Raw genomic sequence first — 16,770 nt, 5'->3', positions numbered from 1 at the left:
CCCCCCCGTTTTAAAGAGCAGAAAACGCAGGCACAGAGAGCTTGTAGAACTTTCCCAGGGCCACAAAGCTGGTCAAGGACAAAGCCAGTTTTTGGGACAGAGGGGCCTGGCCTAGCTTCCGTCACAAGAAATGTATTATTGCTTCCTTCTAATATTCTGTAATTATGTGCTCATCTTAGTTGTTCATTGTATGTGTCTCAGAAATATAAGCATCTTGAGGGCAGATGATGTCAGCCTTGTTTACGCTGTATCCACAATAGCTAGAAAAGTGCCTCAACATTTAGCAAATATTCGCTGAAGGAAGGAATAAAACTGGTTTCTCTTTTCAGGGCTGCTTATCAAAAAGTTGTAAATACTCATAATTTTCCAGTCTTTGCAATAAACTCAGATAGGCCCAAGTATAGAACAAAGCCAGGACTGAGGGCAGCAGGCTAGGCTGACTGGTCCAGGCTCCCGCACAGTACCTTGATGCTAATTCAGGTCCAGATCCAGAGGTATAATGGGCTGTCAATGTTGGCAGCTGTTTGTGAGCATTGAAATCATGCAAGTCTGGCTGGGTCCACTCAACCTATGTCATGCACTCAGTCATGTTTGGGGTACAAAGATGGGAGAAAGGCGCCAGGTCCAGTGAAACACGGTGCTGTAGGGACAGAGGCCTAAGCAAATGTTTTGGCTGAGGTTGGGGAGCTGGTGGCTAAGCTTACATGGGTGGCTGAACTCTGAAGCTGGGCCTTGAATGAAGGGGATTTTGCAAAGTAGGCAAGTGTCCGAGGAGACAGACACTTCTTTGGGAGGGCCAATGTTTATATCATCATCATCTTGTATTAAGCTATCCTATCAGGTTGGCAATACCAGCCCTAGGTGGTATCTTCAAATACTGTGCCAAACCAGAGTCCCTTTAAGACAGTTACCCAGATGATTTAGTTAACAGAATTTGTCTGAAATGTCCTAATCATTGAGGCTACAAGAACAAAACATGTAGAAAGACAGGGGTGATTGATTTGAGTTCCTAATCATGTCTATGTAGACAACCCAGAAGAACTTAACTGAGACAAAGAAAATGTAGCAGTGGATTCCTGGGGAAGAGTTCTTCCACTGCCATATCCTTCTTGATTCAGAAAGAAAAAACCAGCAAGGAAAAAAGCACTTCTGCCAGGCAGGAGCCACACAAATGTCATTGTTTATCCAGAAGGATCTCTGGAGCAGCTCATCAGTTTAACTTGCGCGTTTACGTCCTAAACTATAAGATAGTCCAAAACCCGACCCTTGAGGTGGTTTCTAATTTTTTAAAGCTGGTTCCACTCTAAGTAGACTTTCAGAAAGTTAAATGTTCCTGAACTATTAAAATAGAACCAGTGATTCATTGAAATGCACAGAAACCATTTTCCTGGCATGAGTGTGGGTTACAGGGTGCTGCATTACCTCATCTGAGGGTGGAGAGGATGCCAGGTCATCTGGGATGATGGGAGAACTCACGGGAAGGGAGGGAGCTGAAGGACATTTGCCTTTCTCGATTTTCTCTTTAACATCTCCAAGGAGCATCTCCAACTTGAAGATTTCACCTTCCACTTTTCTAAGTAAACATAAACAAACAGGCTTCTTATTGGGCATGCAGTCAACATTCTGGTCAGTAGCCAGAGTTGCCGAGTGTAGCGTGGTCTGCATCAATACGTGGCTGTCTGCTGGCAGGAAGGGTGATGCTCACCAGTGGTGACTGGCCTGTCCTGGTTAGAGTCTCACTCCAACACCTGGCTCTAATCCTCATTTTGTTATTCTTTAGCTGTGCACCCTTGGGTAAGTTACTTCATCTTTCTGTGCCTCCGATGTCTAAACTGTAACATGGGAAAATAGTACTTTGCTTATCGGTATCTCATTTTTTAAAAAGATTTATTTATTTATGCATACAAGAACTGGGGCACAGGCCAGATGTGTGAGGGTGAGAGGATTTGCCAGAGACAAAGGGGGGAGATCAAGTTTGTTGAGTTATTCAGGTATTCCATGTCCTTCCTCCTCTTCAACTACTATAAATCATTTCTACAGAATCAGAGCTCTCTGAACTGTAAGGCCTTCAAAATAATGTGATCCAGGGTCTTCCCTGGTGGCACAAGGGGTTAAGTCACAGCACTATGAAGCTATCTCCAGCCACTGCTGCTCGAGTTCAATCCCTGGCCAGCAAGCTGACCCACAAGGCACGGCAGACCACGTCTGTCTCTTCTGCTGCTCTCTCAGGAGTATATTTCAGTAGATCCACTGAACTTGAGCAGCAGTGGCTGCAGATAGCTTCAGAGCGCTGTGACTTAACCCCTTGTGCCAGAAGGGAAGCCCCTGGATCGCATTATTTTGAAGTCCTTACAGTTCAGAGAGCTCTGATTCTGTGGAAATGATTTATAGTAGTTGAAGAGGAGGAAGGACATGAAATACCTGAATAACTTAACAAACTTGATCTCTAGGTATATGAACATATACGCACATGTAGATAAAAGTTCCACACAAACATCAAAGCCTATTTTCTTTAAATTCACTACATTTACCTTGTATTAATCCACAAAAACTTGAAAATTCAACAAATTCTAAAACATTAAAAAGTGTACTCCTGCTTTCCCATTAAGATCAGGTAAAAAACTTGGATTTCCTTGTTCACCACTCTTTTTCAAGTTTACACTGAAAGTCCTAGCTAATACAGTAAGACACGGATACAAGAAAGGAAAAGAAATGTATGCAGACTGAAAAGAAAGAAAAACTGTTGTCTGTTTGCAAATAGAACAATCTGTAGAAAATCTGAAAGAATCGACGAAAAAAAAAAGGGCCCTTCCTGCTGGCACAACAGGTTAAAGCGCCACTCTATGAAACTCTCCGCAGCCACTGCAGCACAAGTTAAATCCCCGGCCAGGATGCTGACCCACATGGCACAGCAGATCCCCTCCTGTCACTCACTGACCCCCTCAGCAGTGTGTGTCAGCACATCTGTCTGTTCTGTTCCCCACTGTGTCTCTAGTGAACTCTCTCACCTCCTGCACCTCTGACCTACACCTTAATTCTTGTATGCATAAATAAATATATTTTAAAAATTGACCAAAAAAAAAAAAAGAAACCCAAATCCTGAAAAAAAGAAACAATTATAGCAAGACTGTAGGCTACAAGGTTATAAAGACACAAGGTTACAGGATTTGTTTGTGAAAGTATTGTTTTGCTATGGGGAACATTACCCGGTACAATGAACATGTGGAATTTGAAATTAAAAACACCATCCCATTTACATTAGTATCCGAATATGAAATACTTAGGTACAAATCTATGTATAAGATCTGAATGAGGAAAACTACTACATGGATAAATGCAGCAGAAAGAACACGACGTGGAAACATTCCACATTCATGGTTAGGAACAGGAATATCAAGATGGCAGTTCTTCCCAATTCCATCTATTGGTAGATAGTAATCCCCCATCAAAATCCCAGCAAACTATTTTGTGAACATTGACAAATAGTGAAGTTTACATGGAAAGACAAAACACTGAGGGTGGTCGAGCAGCCCTGGAGGGCGGCAGTATCCAGCATGATGGTGATCAAGGAAATGCGGTCTCGGTAGAGGCATAGATAAGTAGGAAGGAATCAATCAAGTACCCAAAACAAGGCAAGCAAAGGATAACTTTTAAACCCCCAAATAAGAAAATATTCATAAAAATAATCAAATGAACCTTAAAAGGATTTCATCAGTAAAATACTTCCCTTGAAAAGACCTGTAAAGTACAGATTTGTAAAGTCCACTACACATGTATGCCTTACATATTTGTTAACTAATGGGTAATCTAAGATGTAATCCTTTCTTATAGTGTGCTTAGTTCTCAACTGGAGTTGAACTTCCTTTCATAGCCTTCTGTAGGTGGTAGTTTGGCAAGATTTTCAGATCAATTTTTGCTTACTCTTAGGGGAGCATTAACTGGATTTTTGGGAGAGACCGAGTCTTTCCCTAGCCCTAGTGTTGAAAGTTTCTCCTGTATATGATAACGATTGCAGTTGAAACTCTGATTTGCCCTGGTGCCCAGCACATGGTGGGCATAAGTAGGCTATAAATAAGGCCTTGAATAATCTGGCTCTTAACATGTACAGAGGCTGTCTTAAAAGAAGTCAAAACAAGTGGGCGTCTTGGAAAAGAAATATCCTTACTCATTTTCACAAGCAGTGAAAGCAAGCTAAAAAAATTTTTTTCTCAGAAAAATATAAGACTTTGAAAAAAATCAGTATTCAAAGCCTATCCTTGCTGTCTAGTTGCTCAGCATTGAAATAACAGAATACAGTGATTTTATTCATTTTGAAAAAAGAAAAATTATACGTTGGGACTCGTCCTTCAATGTGCTGGTGCCAGAATATAAACCGTTCAAATATTTTGGCATCAAAAATGATTCCATGTTAAAATACTATGAATAGAAAGTTAGAAAAATATAAAGTCAAGTCTACTAAATGGATCCTTTTAATTCATACCAGGAAATTATATAGAAACAGTCCTGGCCTTGAGGCCTGGAATGCTTCATCACACAATTCAGAGAGAGGAATATGGTGCCATGAACATGGCCAGTTGAGTGTGTGTGTCCAAGTCTCGTGTGATGTAGCTTGGGAATCATTTGACTTTAAACTTCCCATTGTGTCAGGAATTGTGAGTCTCTCACCTCTCCATTGACCTGTGAACCATGATCTTATCCTGCCTGCTGCCCCTTAAAACTTATCTGGGGATGGGAGAGGCAGGGAGAAGAGGGACCAGAGAAGAATCTGGCAGGAGTAGGGAGAGGACAGGAGGAGAGTGAAGAGGAGTAGGTCTCTTTGGGGTTAGCCTTTCTAGGGTTTTCTTGTGCTCTTCTGAGTCTCAGAACCAGTTATAATGACACCTAACAAAATACAGGATGATGACAAGTAGGTGACCTCCAGGCTTCCATCAGGATTGGTGCAGCACAGGTCTCTGCTTGTTTCAGGGGATAACTTGTTTCTCATGGGGCAGTTTTTGCTGACCTTCATCCTGTGGCTCTCCAGCACCAAACCAGCAGCTACATTAGAACCCCACTCAACCCCCACCCCTGACCCCTGCACTTGACACAGTTTAAGGCTGACCTTTCTGGATCAAAGTCACTGAGAGCTGGGGAGTCATGCTTGTAGACTTGCTGTTGTGAAGTCAGGTGCATCTCCTTTGTGGCCAGAAACTCCTGTTCCAGAAATTCAAGGTGTCCCTGAAGTTTCTCCAGGACCTGCAGCACAGAAATTGCTGGAATCATTCACACTGCGGGTGCAGTCATTTTTAGGAATACAATTAGGTGCCCCCTACAGTAAGGTCAGGATGAAGCTGCCACCCTGATCTCACCACTGTTTCATTCTAGTCAGACATGCACAATACAGACAGTGCTAGACATCCTTCACGACACCCTCGGAGCACAAGCTGGGAGGCGCGCTTACTTCTGACCTCTCACCCAGATCCCGCTCAGAGGACGCTGAACTTCCTGGATGGAAGCAATAATAATCCCATGTGTTTGCAGAATACTTTTTAGCTTCTAGAGCACTTGCCATTCAATACTTTATTTAATATAGTAGGTTTGGAAAGAAGATTTATTATGCTAGTTTTATGGAGCTTGGGAAGTATGTCTGTTGGCACACAGACAGTAGAAAGGAACTGAAGTGGAAGGATCTGGAGGGTGAGATGGAGAAGGACAGAAGTTAAGCCTAAAGCTGTCAGTGGCTCTTCCCCACAGGCACTCCATACAGAGGAGTGTTTAAATTGGGCAGGTGGGGCTTATCTTGAAGTATACAGACTTTGACCCTGTAGCTGGAATTGCTAAATATTCCCTGAGCTCTGCCTATGTCATTCCCTGGACCAGAAGTAGGGGATGCAAAAGTTCTATCCTGGCTGTAGGTATTTTTATTGCGGTTGGGAAAAGAGACCATGCCTTGGCTCAGTGGAAGAAGTGAGGCTAATGATGCCAGGAATAAATGCCCAGGAGGGCCTGTGCCAGCCAGTGTCCACAAATGTGCAGAAGAAAGAAAGAACTGGAGAGAAGAGCATAGTAGAGTTGCACACACACCAGGGTGCAAGTTCAGACTCCATCACCTACTAATCATACGATTTCAGTTAACTTGAACCTTCAGTATTCTCATCTGAGCTAAGAATAACACTCAACTCATATTCGCAAATAAATGAGAGAATGCATAGCCCCAGGAGCAGGATCATATGAAATAGATGGAAATTCTTACTTAAAAAAAGATTCTGGATGGTGGTGGCACAGGGGTGATTTGGTGATGGGAAACCTGCGGGGATTACAATTGAGATGGAAAAGAAAATGTGCAAAATGATGTAAAAATAAACTTTTTAATAAAAAAAACTACAAAAAAAAAAGATTCTGGAAACATCAGAAGATGTTAAAAAAAAAAAAAAAGACACTTTGATTTTGTTTTCCTCCTAGATCAGCCTCTGCCTTGTACCGCATGCAGGAGGTAGACTTTCAGTGGGCTGCATCAATGGGCTCCCTTGCCCTTGACTTTGGTTGGGCCCATCCATGGAAGGAGACAGCAGAGAGAGGGATCAGAGGATGAGGTAGGAGTCTTCCATTCCCTGGTTCATTCTACCTTCGTTATCATGGACTGTGAGTCAAAAGACAGTTTGTCAGCCACTTCTCCAGCTGTAGCTCATCTCCCTGGGCTGCAGGATCTGGTCTTTCTCGGGCCTTCTGACACTGTCCTTCCCACAAGATGCTGTTCCTGTTGGTTTCCTTGACCTCGTCACCGGTTGTAAAATAATAATGAACTTGCCTCCGTTACTCCATATGATTAAATTATCTAATTCCTGGTTGAGTCTGTAATTAATACATTGGTTGAGTCTGTAAATCTGGCAAGAAACAGTCTGTTTGAGGTTGGGAGGTCAAAATGTGAAATGGCTGATTCAAATGAGGAGATTGGAAGTTTGAGGAAAAATGTCACAGGTAGATGAAGTATCTGTGGAGTCACAGATACTTGTTACGATCGATGAGGAGTTAGGGCTTGTGGTCTAGGAACGGGTAGCATGAACGTGGTTATTAAAACCCTGAGCAGGAATTGTGTGTGCAAGGAAGGGATGAAGAGGAAAGAGAAGGAAGCCAGTTGGGAGCTGGATCTTGACTATAAGTTGAATTATACCTCAGATGATAGGAGCCAGCATTCTAGCCATAAATGTATATTCTAATTAATTTTCATAACAACTTTGAGCTGGAAAGTCATGCTACACTGGCCATTAAGTAGAGCCAGGATGTCCACATCAAAATCCAGGTGCTTCCTACTCTGTTGTGCTGCTCGAGCTGAGGTTAGTTTTGGTCTGTGTGACCTTCCAGCCTAGCACCATGTAGACCTGGAAGGCTCAGACCAAAGCTGGCATTGCCAGAGCCTCAGTGCCCCCTGACATCGGGAAGAAACTTCCGGAATCAAGACCTCGGAAGGCTGGGACCTCGAATCCTTCCTCTTTGCTCTGTCCTGACACATTCTGTGCTCTCCAGGCCCGGAGCGTGGAGGTCGCCCTCCGCTACTCATCCTCAGTCTGCACTCTGGCTTCCACACACCCACCACTTCTCTGCAGCCTGGCTGGCATGGTCCCTGATAATTTCTTGATCACCATGTCTTGTTTCCTTCCTTACTGGAACATTTGGTGGTGTGACCCATCCTCCCCCCTTCAAATCCTCTTTTTCTTAACTTTTACAGCTTTATCCCTTTCGGTCTCTCTTGACTTTTTGGTTTTCTTTGCCCCTTGGATGTCTTCATTGCTTATTCTGCACATTTAGCTGGACGATGTCATCCACCCTACAGCTTCAAATACAACCAAAGCTATATCTCCATTTTGCCCCCCAAAACTCCCTTGTGGCACAGAGCCACTCCTCTTGTCTACTGTCCCCCTCCAATGGGTCCTGCAGGGATCTCTAAATGTCCCAAATTGGACTTGACACTTTGCTCCTGCCTGCCTGCCACTCCCTTTCTGAACCGGAACCTCTACTTTTATTCCTGACCTTGGTTACCCAAACTGGAAACCTGGAACTCAGCCAACTCTTCTGCTTTACTTACCTCTTTCAACCTACTGGCACGTCCTTAAGCCCTTGGGCCTGTCCTCCTCTCCATCTGCCTAGTCAGGCTCAGGCCCTTATAACTTGTTACATGGATGATGGCTTCCCAGGCAATCTCTGTCTCTGCAGGCTGGCCCCTGGACTCACTGCTTCTCGGCTTGAGATCCCTTACTGTTGTCCCACCACTCATCCTCAGGATGAAATCTGAGTTCCTTAGCACTTCATGACACAGCCTCTGCCTCCCTAGTTTCCTCCCTTCCCTTCTGCATGTACCGAGCACCATCTGGTCCCTCACAGTGCCTTACAGCTCACCACACAGTACGCCCTTTCTTGCTGTGGGTAACTGCACCTGCTGATTGCTTTTCCTAGAACCCCAGGGTCCTTACTCCAGCAAGCTCACTTTCATTCTTCCTACAATGCCCAACTTCGATGTCACTTCCAGGAAGCCTTCCAGAGTGCCTTTCTCTAACTGCCAAGGATGAGCCACTGCTAGGCCCTCAGCGTCATCTATCATGTTTCTCCAGCGACATCTTACTTGTCCTTTATAGGTTCCTTGTTCCTAGGAACTGGAAAAAGACACGGTCACTTCATTTCCAAATCCTGACTGCATAGTGCAGAGTGTGAGGCATAGGGTGTATCTGATAAGTGTTGAATGAATGAATGAGTTGCTTAGTTAATACGAAGAAGGGACGAAATGGTGATCTGATTCAGCTTCTGGTTTCCCTGGTTGTAGCCATGCTGCCTGGTTTGGAAGCACAGCCTTCCCTGGAGCTTGTGGCCTTTAGAGAAGGACAGCTGACCGCCTTCCCGTCACTGACCGGTGGCCTGAATTACATCTTAAACTTTGCACATTAATGGTGTTACCACTCTCCACTTTTTTTTTTTTTAACCCCGTCACCAAGTTCTACTCCCACAACCCAGACACTGATGATCAAGGCTATGAGGGTAGCAACATAAATTGCAATTTGATTAAATGCAGCAACTAGAAAGGATGAGAAAGTTAAAGATGTCGATCTGAGAAGCATAGTTTCCAGATGATGTTAAGAGTTTTCAAAATTTTATAGGTTGAGTTGCCAGATGCTGGCAAGGTTGACCTGCTCTTCTCTTGAGCCTTCTATGACCTGAGATTTATCATGGGGAGACTTAATATCCATTAAGCAATAGATATTAAAAAAAAAAGGGGGGGTGAAATCCATAAAGAGAATTCCAAACTCTTTAAAATCTTATCATCCAAAAATAGTGGCATCTCCAGCAGAACATTTTCTACCAGAACATTTTCTCTGCCACTAACAGAGAGAAACACGGTGCTAAAAGTCATCTGTATTTAACCACATCACATTTCCCAGTAAAGATTTTTAAAATCGGGGGCCTCCCTGTGACTTTAACTCCTGTGAAAGTCTCAGTGCTATCATCAAGCTATCACCAACCACTGTGACATGAATTCTATCTCTGACCCACACGGCGCGGCAGACCTCTCCTATTTCACCCGCTGCTCCCCTCAGCAGTGTATTCCAATAGATCTGCCTGTTCTGCTCCCCACTCTGTCTCTTGTGAACCGTCTTACCCCTCTGTACCTCTGGCTATACCCAACTTCTTGTGTGCATAAATAAAAATAAATCTTTAACAAAAAGACTTTAAAAATGGGATAAAATTACCAGCCTCTTGTCTTGCACACAATAAGGAGATTCCTGTGCTATGCTTTTGGCAAATTCTTGTACCTGCAGTAAAAAAATGCAGTATTTTCATTAATGGCATGCTGTTTCATGCTTGAATCACTTGCTTCTACTGTTGATAAAAAGTTCAGAGTATTACTTTACTCTTCAGTTGATCTGTCTGTCCTTTAAGCAGCTGACACATCTGGTTCCCTCGGGTTAACTTTTGAAAGATGTAAGAAGAACTTGAAAAGTCTTTTTGAGAGGTTGAGGACAACTTAAAGACACTTGTTTCCGCTTCTATTCCTGCGTGAGAAAGAGTAAGTGTTAACCTTGCTCTTCTTGACCTCACTGCAGTTTTATTAACTTCTGTACTCAGGAGACTGGGCTAACCACAGCCATTTGCTACTTTTTTTTAAGTTGCCAAGGTGTAATCCGCATCAAAGAAGTTTATAATCACTTGTACCTGTAACATGTCCTTGATGGATGTGTGTCGTCGGCCCCATCTGCACATTTAGAGGATAAGAAATCATGTCAGTAGGTGGGCAATGTTGTAATTCAGACAGGCTGATGTGTTTTGATCTCCCAGGGATGCCTACGTTGGGCCCTGGTGCCAAGTATGAATTCCCGAGGTAATGACCTTATTACTGCAAACCTCAAATCCCTCAGCAGTGCAGCAGGACTAGTAACAGAACCTAGCTCACAGGGCTGTTCTGAGGACTAAGTGGTAATAATAACCAGAGTGTCTGGCACGCGCCTGGCTTCCGGTCCCTGTTAGCTCTTACTGCTGTCATGTTTGATACTGCTGTGTAGGCCAGTCAAATGATTTCTTCCAAAGCAAGAACTGTCAGCCCCATGAGGGTTGGCCTTGATGTCATCGCTGCTGCTGGTGCACCACAGTACATGGCGGCCACACTGTAGAGAGTCAAATTGTGTGTGCTAATTTCCAAAATGTGTCACATAATTGCCAACATAACAAGATTATTTGTTATATATTCTATATATTTGGTGCACCGTATTAACGATCTTCATTCAAGGTAGCATTAGTTGCTCAGGATATAATATGTGTAAGACACAAGACAGAGGCCAGGCCCCTGGAGGCAGTCAGTCAGTGGGGTGAGGGAGATAAGCTTGCTGTGCTCACACTCTTCAGATATAGTGGGATAAGCAATAGTCCCAAATTATTCCGATCCAAAGCAGGCTGAGATAATTGTTGACAAAAGTATAAGCAAACAAGGAGGGGGAAGATCGTGATTCTGGAACTTTCCTTGGAGGAATCAAAGGAGGCCATGAACGTGTGCTGGTATCTGGGAAGCAGAGAAGGATGTTCCCTGTAAGGTAAGGCAGTCAGAGAGCTCAGGGCCTGAGGAGTGGGGGCCAGCCAGGTAACTGAGGCTGACTTCCTGGAGGAGAAAGCTGAGTCTAGAGAGGCAGAAGAAAAAAAGGAAAACTAGACAAAGGTGTGGGGAATTCAAATTCCAGGTTGAAGAATTTGGATTTCATTCCCTTCTGTGGTGGTATTAGTGCAGCCACAAGATTCTTCTCACGCTCTGGACAGATCAAGGTACTCGGCCAGAACTGGAACCAGAACTGCAGGACAAGAACCCAGCTCCAGGCACCTCCCCAGGCCCACACTGACTCATGGGCGCTGCCCTGACTTTTACTTACCTGAGTCTGCTGTACCAGTTCAGTAGTTTTCCTTTTCTGCTCTTGTTTTTCAACAAAATTTGACCTGGACAGACCTTCTAGCATATCTTGTACAATAGCTGACTTATCTCTCAGTTTAGGAGAAGAGCTGGTTTGTTTATCTAGTGTAAGTGGTCTATCAATTATCTTATTTTTAGGGACGCTCACTCTGGGAGCAGCCTTGGAGAAACCAGAGAACTGGCAGTGAACTTGGTCTTGGCCACATTTGAAATTTGCTTTCTCAGTATACCGTTTCTGGAGTGCCTGTTCTTGGCCCCGCTTTTGTTTGTCACTTAAACTCTTGATTTTAGCTAGAAAATGTGGATTTTCTTGATGACTGCTCTCACCGATCTCCATGGGCCCTTCTAACTTACAAGTATTTTTTTCCGTCGCAGTTGGATACCCGCAAGGTTTATCAGTGCTTTCTTTATCCTTTTCGGGACTTAGCTGGTCAGTGAGCTCTCGAGTTTGTCCTTTGGGCCAGTCATTCCCGACATGTTGCAAAATAATGTTTTTAGTGGTAGTATCATCAAAACTGTCAGCGTTAGACATCTCCGGGAGGGTTTCACCATTAATGCCATTGCCCTTCAAGAATTCCTCTTTGGAAAGATGATGGAGTAAAACATCGGAAATGTTTGACTTTGAAGAACCTCCTTTGTTTCTTGGGGTGTGGAGATTTGTGGTGTGCTGTTTCTCTCTATCAGGTTTTTGGTCTATACCATTTTCAGTCCTTTTATCCACAGTCCTGATCATGCCAGCATTGCTGCAAATCTCTTTGGGCACAGCTTTTTCTTGATAGTCCTCTGCTGTTAAAATCATTTGATTTGAAATACCAAGACCATCATTCTTTGAGATTAAACTGTAATTGCTGTATCTCTTCCTTTGGGAGAAGTCCCCATCGTAAGGCAGATTCTCCTGCTGCTTAAAAGTTGTGTAGTCTGAGAAGTCTGTTTCGGCCATGTGGGCACAGCCTACCCACCTTTGCTGCCCTCTCTTGATGTTCTTTACTTGAGCAATTGCCCTTCTGGTTCTCAGTGACTGTCTATATGGTGTGTTCTATTCCAGGAAAAATGAAAAGAGCCACATGTTAAGTATATGGAGAAATATGTGAAGCCTGCTTAACCAGTGTGTGTGCCAGAACAAAATGGATGTTCTTCTTTTAGAGAAGTTCAGTTATAAACATGAAGGCAGAAAGCTCAGCTGAGAGCTGACCCATCAGTAAACCCTGTGTTAACATAAGCCATGGTATATGAACGAGGAATATGCATAGATATAAAAACACAGAGAGGGAAAGGATTTAAATTTTCATTCATTATATTTTGAAGGAGACATTAGCCTTTAGTTAATAGCCAGCTATATATTAACATCTCAGATAATTTGGGGGAAAGTTGGCGTTCTCCCAAAATAGGAGCTTAGAATACAATAAAGCATGGATTTTTAAAAAAAGATTTATTTATATGTACAAGAGCTGGGGTGTAGACCAGAGATGAGGGGGGTGAGCGGATTCACCCCACAGAGTGGGGAGCAGAACAGGCAGATTGATGAAGTACACTGCTGAGGGGAGCGGTCTCTGTACCATGTGGGTGGGCTCCCTGGCCTGCTAGAACTCATGCTGCAGTGGCTGCTGAGACTTAACCCCTTACACTACACGGCCCTAATTTCTTTCCCCTTTTTTTTTTTAGTACATGATTCTCACTTATGCACATGCCTCTGACTGGCCTCTGGGTTAGTTGTGGGGCACTGAACAGTTGCCCAGCTCAAGTACCATCGCCTTTTCGTCTGTCCCTGGAGTAATACATAAAGCCTGCTCATCCTGGGCCCTTTTCCCCATTTTCTTGTCTGGAGAAAGGCAGACAAGGATCAGCAGAGGTAGAACCCAGGGACAGAGTCTGCTAAACACCTGGAGGCAGCCTGCTGCCAGGCTTCCCTCTGGTGACCAGAGGCTGGCAGTGGCTTTCCCCTTTCTGAGTAGCCTGACAAAGGTGCCTGGGGGAGCAGGGTGTCCTGAGGACACTCTTGGAAACAGACCCAACTCAGCCACTTGCTCTTTTTTTTTTTTTAATAATAATTTATTTTTACATCATTTTGTACATTTTCTTTTTTCATCTCAATTGCAATCCCCTTGGGCTTCCCATCACCAAGTCACCCACGTGCCATCACCCTAGTCCAGTGCTCACTTCCCCTCTCCCCACTGTTTTTGATCCCCTTCCCTGCTCCACCCCCACAAAATGTCTCTGGTATAGAGCTGTTCGTTATTATTACTATTTTCTCCCCTGGTCCATTATACTCCTGCTATGAGCGAAACCATCTGGTATTTTTCTTTTTCTTTCTGGCTAATTTCACTAAGCATGATCTTTTCCAGCTCCATCCAAGTTGCTGCAAAAGACATGTGTTTATTTTTTTTGGTTGCTGAGTAATATTCCATTGTGTACATGTACCACATCTTTTTTATTTTATGTTTAGATCTTATGTAATACTTCTATGTACATTGTATATATATAAAATTTCCCAAAGAAATTAAATATGTGTGACACAAATTCTTATACAAATAATTATTACAAATCACTTGGTGGGGATGGTGTTTTGTAGCTGTGTCTTGCTATATATGTAAGTAGTTGTACCACATCTTTTTAATCCAGTCATCCATTTTTGGGCATTTGGGCTGCTTCCATGTCTTTCTAATTGTGAATAAAGCAGCAATAAACATGGGGGTGCAGGTGTCTTTTTGAATCAGTGTTTTAGTGTGCTTTGAGTAGATACCCTAGGAGTGGGATTGCTGGGTCGTATGGAAGCTCCATGTTAAACAGTTTGAGGAACCTCCAGTTTTCCATAGTGGTTGTACTAGTTTGTATTCCCACCAGCAGTGCAGGAGAGTTCCTTTTTTTTCTACATCCTCCCCAACATTTGTTATTGCTAGCTGTTTGAAGACATGCCATTCTCACAGGGGTGAGGTGGTATCTCATTGTAGTTTTAATTTGCATCTCCCTTATTATACAGCCACTTGCTCTTTTAAAAAAATTAAGAACTCCCATTTAAATTGCTTGACCTCTGGGCTTTCCAGACTTCTACGAGTAGTAAAATTACCCCCAGTTTTAGCGACAGTAACTCAAAGTCTCCTTCCCCTGGGTGACCCCGGGCCTCCCTACCCACACACTGATGGGGCTGGGCCAGCCTCTCTCAGGTCCTCTTCCCATCTCAATTTTTATGAATTTGTGAACTTGTGATATTTGGATAAAATATTAGTATAGGTCCTCCCTGGTAGCACAGGGGTTAAGTTTCAGCACTAGGAAGCTATCACCAGCCACTGTGGCCTGGGCCTGAGTTTGTCCAGATCAGGTAGCTGACCCACATGGCTGGCATAGCAGACCTCTCTTGACCCATCCACTGCTCCCCTCAGCAGTGTATTTCAGTGGATCTGACTGTTCTGTGCCCCACTCTGTCTCTGGTGAATCCTCTCACCCCTCGCACTGCTGGCCTGTAACCCAGTTCTTCTACACCAAAAATAAATAAAAATTAAAACAAAGATAAATTAGAAGCTTAGGAACTCTCCCATTGCATCCAGGAAAACAGGTTATTGTTATTTTTTGTGTGCATGCAAAACACCAAAAGGACTTTTTTCCTCTTCAAGGACACCCTCCAACCTTAGCATTATAATAGAGTCCTTACAGTTAGCCAGAAGGAAATGGAACATCTTCCCAGGCTGATGCCCAGCTCAGTCTTGGTATCCAAATGCTCTTCCAAAGAGAATCTGCTTAGAACTCAACAGAATCTTCCTACACAATCCAGTCCAAGTTGCTGAGTCCAAGCGAACACATTAGGGGCCTGACTGCTGATGTGGCTGCACAGACCATTGTGTGCTCAGCATGGCTCACACACATCACCTGAGTGTCAGCCTCGATCAGAAGAGGCCCTGGGCCTGTAAGAGCTGAGTCTGGGCCCCCGTGGGGATGAGCAGTCAGGCTGCGGACTTCAGCACCCCAATTTGCCTAGATGAACAGAAGATGATAACCAGGGTTGGGATGACTGAACATCTGATAGACTAAATTAAGAATGTCTATAGCAGGAAAAGCCAAAGCTCCTAGGTGATTCGAGGTCAAAGATGTGAGAGAATCAGCACCTCTGGCTGGCAGGGGATGTTTTGTCTATGCGCGGATAGCAGTTAGTGGTAACACAAATGTCACGTTGTGTATAGGATGAGTGTTTTCATCATCCAAGAAAAACAGTGGGGCCATGTGCAGTGACAGTCTCATCGCCAGTGTCCTCTGTTCTGTGTTTGGACCGCTGCAGACAGTGTATGACCAAGAGGCAGAGGAGAACACAGGCATTTTTCTCTCCACCCCTCTCTGCTCTCCTCCATTAATATACCAGTGTGTGCAGACACAGCATTCTCGGATCCTAAACCCCACCTTGTAAGACAAACCCTACTGGCTATAATGAAAGTGAGTGTTGACTGACTGTGCGGGGCAGCGATTCAACCATTCAGATTCTTCTTTATATATATATGAAGGAGTGTGTGTGTGTGTGTGTATACACACATATGCATATATATAAATATAAATGTAAATAGGTTACAGATGGAAATAAGTACATGACTCAGCAGCATTCTGTACTGGATGAAAGACCATCTGCCCTAAGTTTTCAGTGAATACCTGCCACAGTCAACACAAAAAGATAAAACAGGAGCAACAAAAACTCACCTTGGGGTCATGGAGTGAACCAGCAGAAGGATCTTGCAATGCAATACCGATGGGCAATTCTTACATTCTAAATCTCCTTTCTTTCAGTAGAAGGAAGCTAGCTGCAATTAAATAGTAGAACAAAAACTGAGTGACAAAATCGTGGCGTACTTCTGGGTTTCTCCAACTGCAAGAAATCAGCTTTGAAGAAGCATGCAGAACTTCTGCTGTGAACTGCTCTGTCTGTCTCCCTCACCTTTTAAGAGCATTCAAAAATACTTACCTTGACCCCTTTAATTATCAAATTCCCCCCTCTATACAAGGCTCAGAATTTCTTTTTATGCCAGGAAGCAAATAGGTGATGCCTCAGATACTGTGTTCTAAGCCATGCCCAGCCAGAGGTCAGGTGTTCATGGGTTTTGTATCCAGTGGAAGATGTTTCTAGATTAAAATATTTTCAAAGGGAATGCGATATAGGCCCTTTCTGTGATGACTGCATTTGATCACGCATTGGTAATCCTATCAGCTAACTTTATCTTAGAAATGAAGGGAGCCCACAGTGCAGCCTCTACAGCTGTAACTGTGCACCACTCAGCCCGACTCCGGCCTGTCATCACTGAGTGGCAGAAGGGAGATGCTGCCTGGAGCAACAAGTGAATCCAATTCCCCCTGGAGGGCCAGATGGATGTATTGGT

At 43.8% G+C, this 16,770-nt stretch overlaps 2 protein-coding genes across 3 annotated transcripts in view; one reads left to right on the top strand and one right to left on the bottom strand.

The window, feature by feature from the left end:
• AKNAD1 (AKNA domain containing 1) overlaps positions 1–12,359 on the bottom strand; it is a 25,565-nt gene extending 13,206 nt beyond the window's left edge. The window contains exons 1-6 of the mRNA XM_004689509.1: positions 11,382–12,359; positions 10,180–10,219; positions 9,874–10,019; positions 9,717–9,779; positions 5,102–5,235; positions 1,423–1,573 (exon numbers count right to left, since the gene is read on the bottom strand). Of these exons, the coding sequence (XP_004689566.1) occupies positions 1,423–1,573; positions 5,102–5,235; positions 9,717–9,779; positions 9,874–10,019; positions 10,180–10,219; positions 11,382–12,359 (1,512 nt within the window). The remainder of the gene's footprint in view (positions 1–1,422; positions 1,574–5,101; positions 5,236–9,716; positions 9,780–9,873; positions 10,020–10,179; positions 10,220–11,381) is intronic.
• Positions 1–16,770, top strand: part of GPSM2 (G-protein signaling modulator 2) — a 69,222-nt gene that overhangs the window by 5,847 nt on the left and 46,605 nt on the right. For both annotated transcript variants that reach the window (XM_012730095.1, XM_012730094.1), the window contains exon 2: positions 6,442–6,572. The gene's annotated coding sequence lies outside the window, so the exon portion shown is untranslated. The remainder of the gene's footprint in view (positions 1–6,441; positions 6,573–16,770) is intronic.

This window comes from Condylura cristata, unplaced genomic scaffold (genome assembly GCF_000260355.1).
Source record: "Condylura cristata isolate star-nosed mole 26May11 unplaced genomic scaffold, ConCri1.0 scaffold00026, whole genome shotgun sequence".
Taxonomy (NCBI): Eukaryota; Metazoa; Chordata; class Mammalia; order Eulipotyphla; family Talpidae; genus Condylura; species Condylura cristata.
This window is presented reverse-complemented; position numbering and strand designations above follow the sequence as displayed.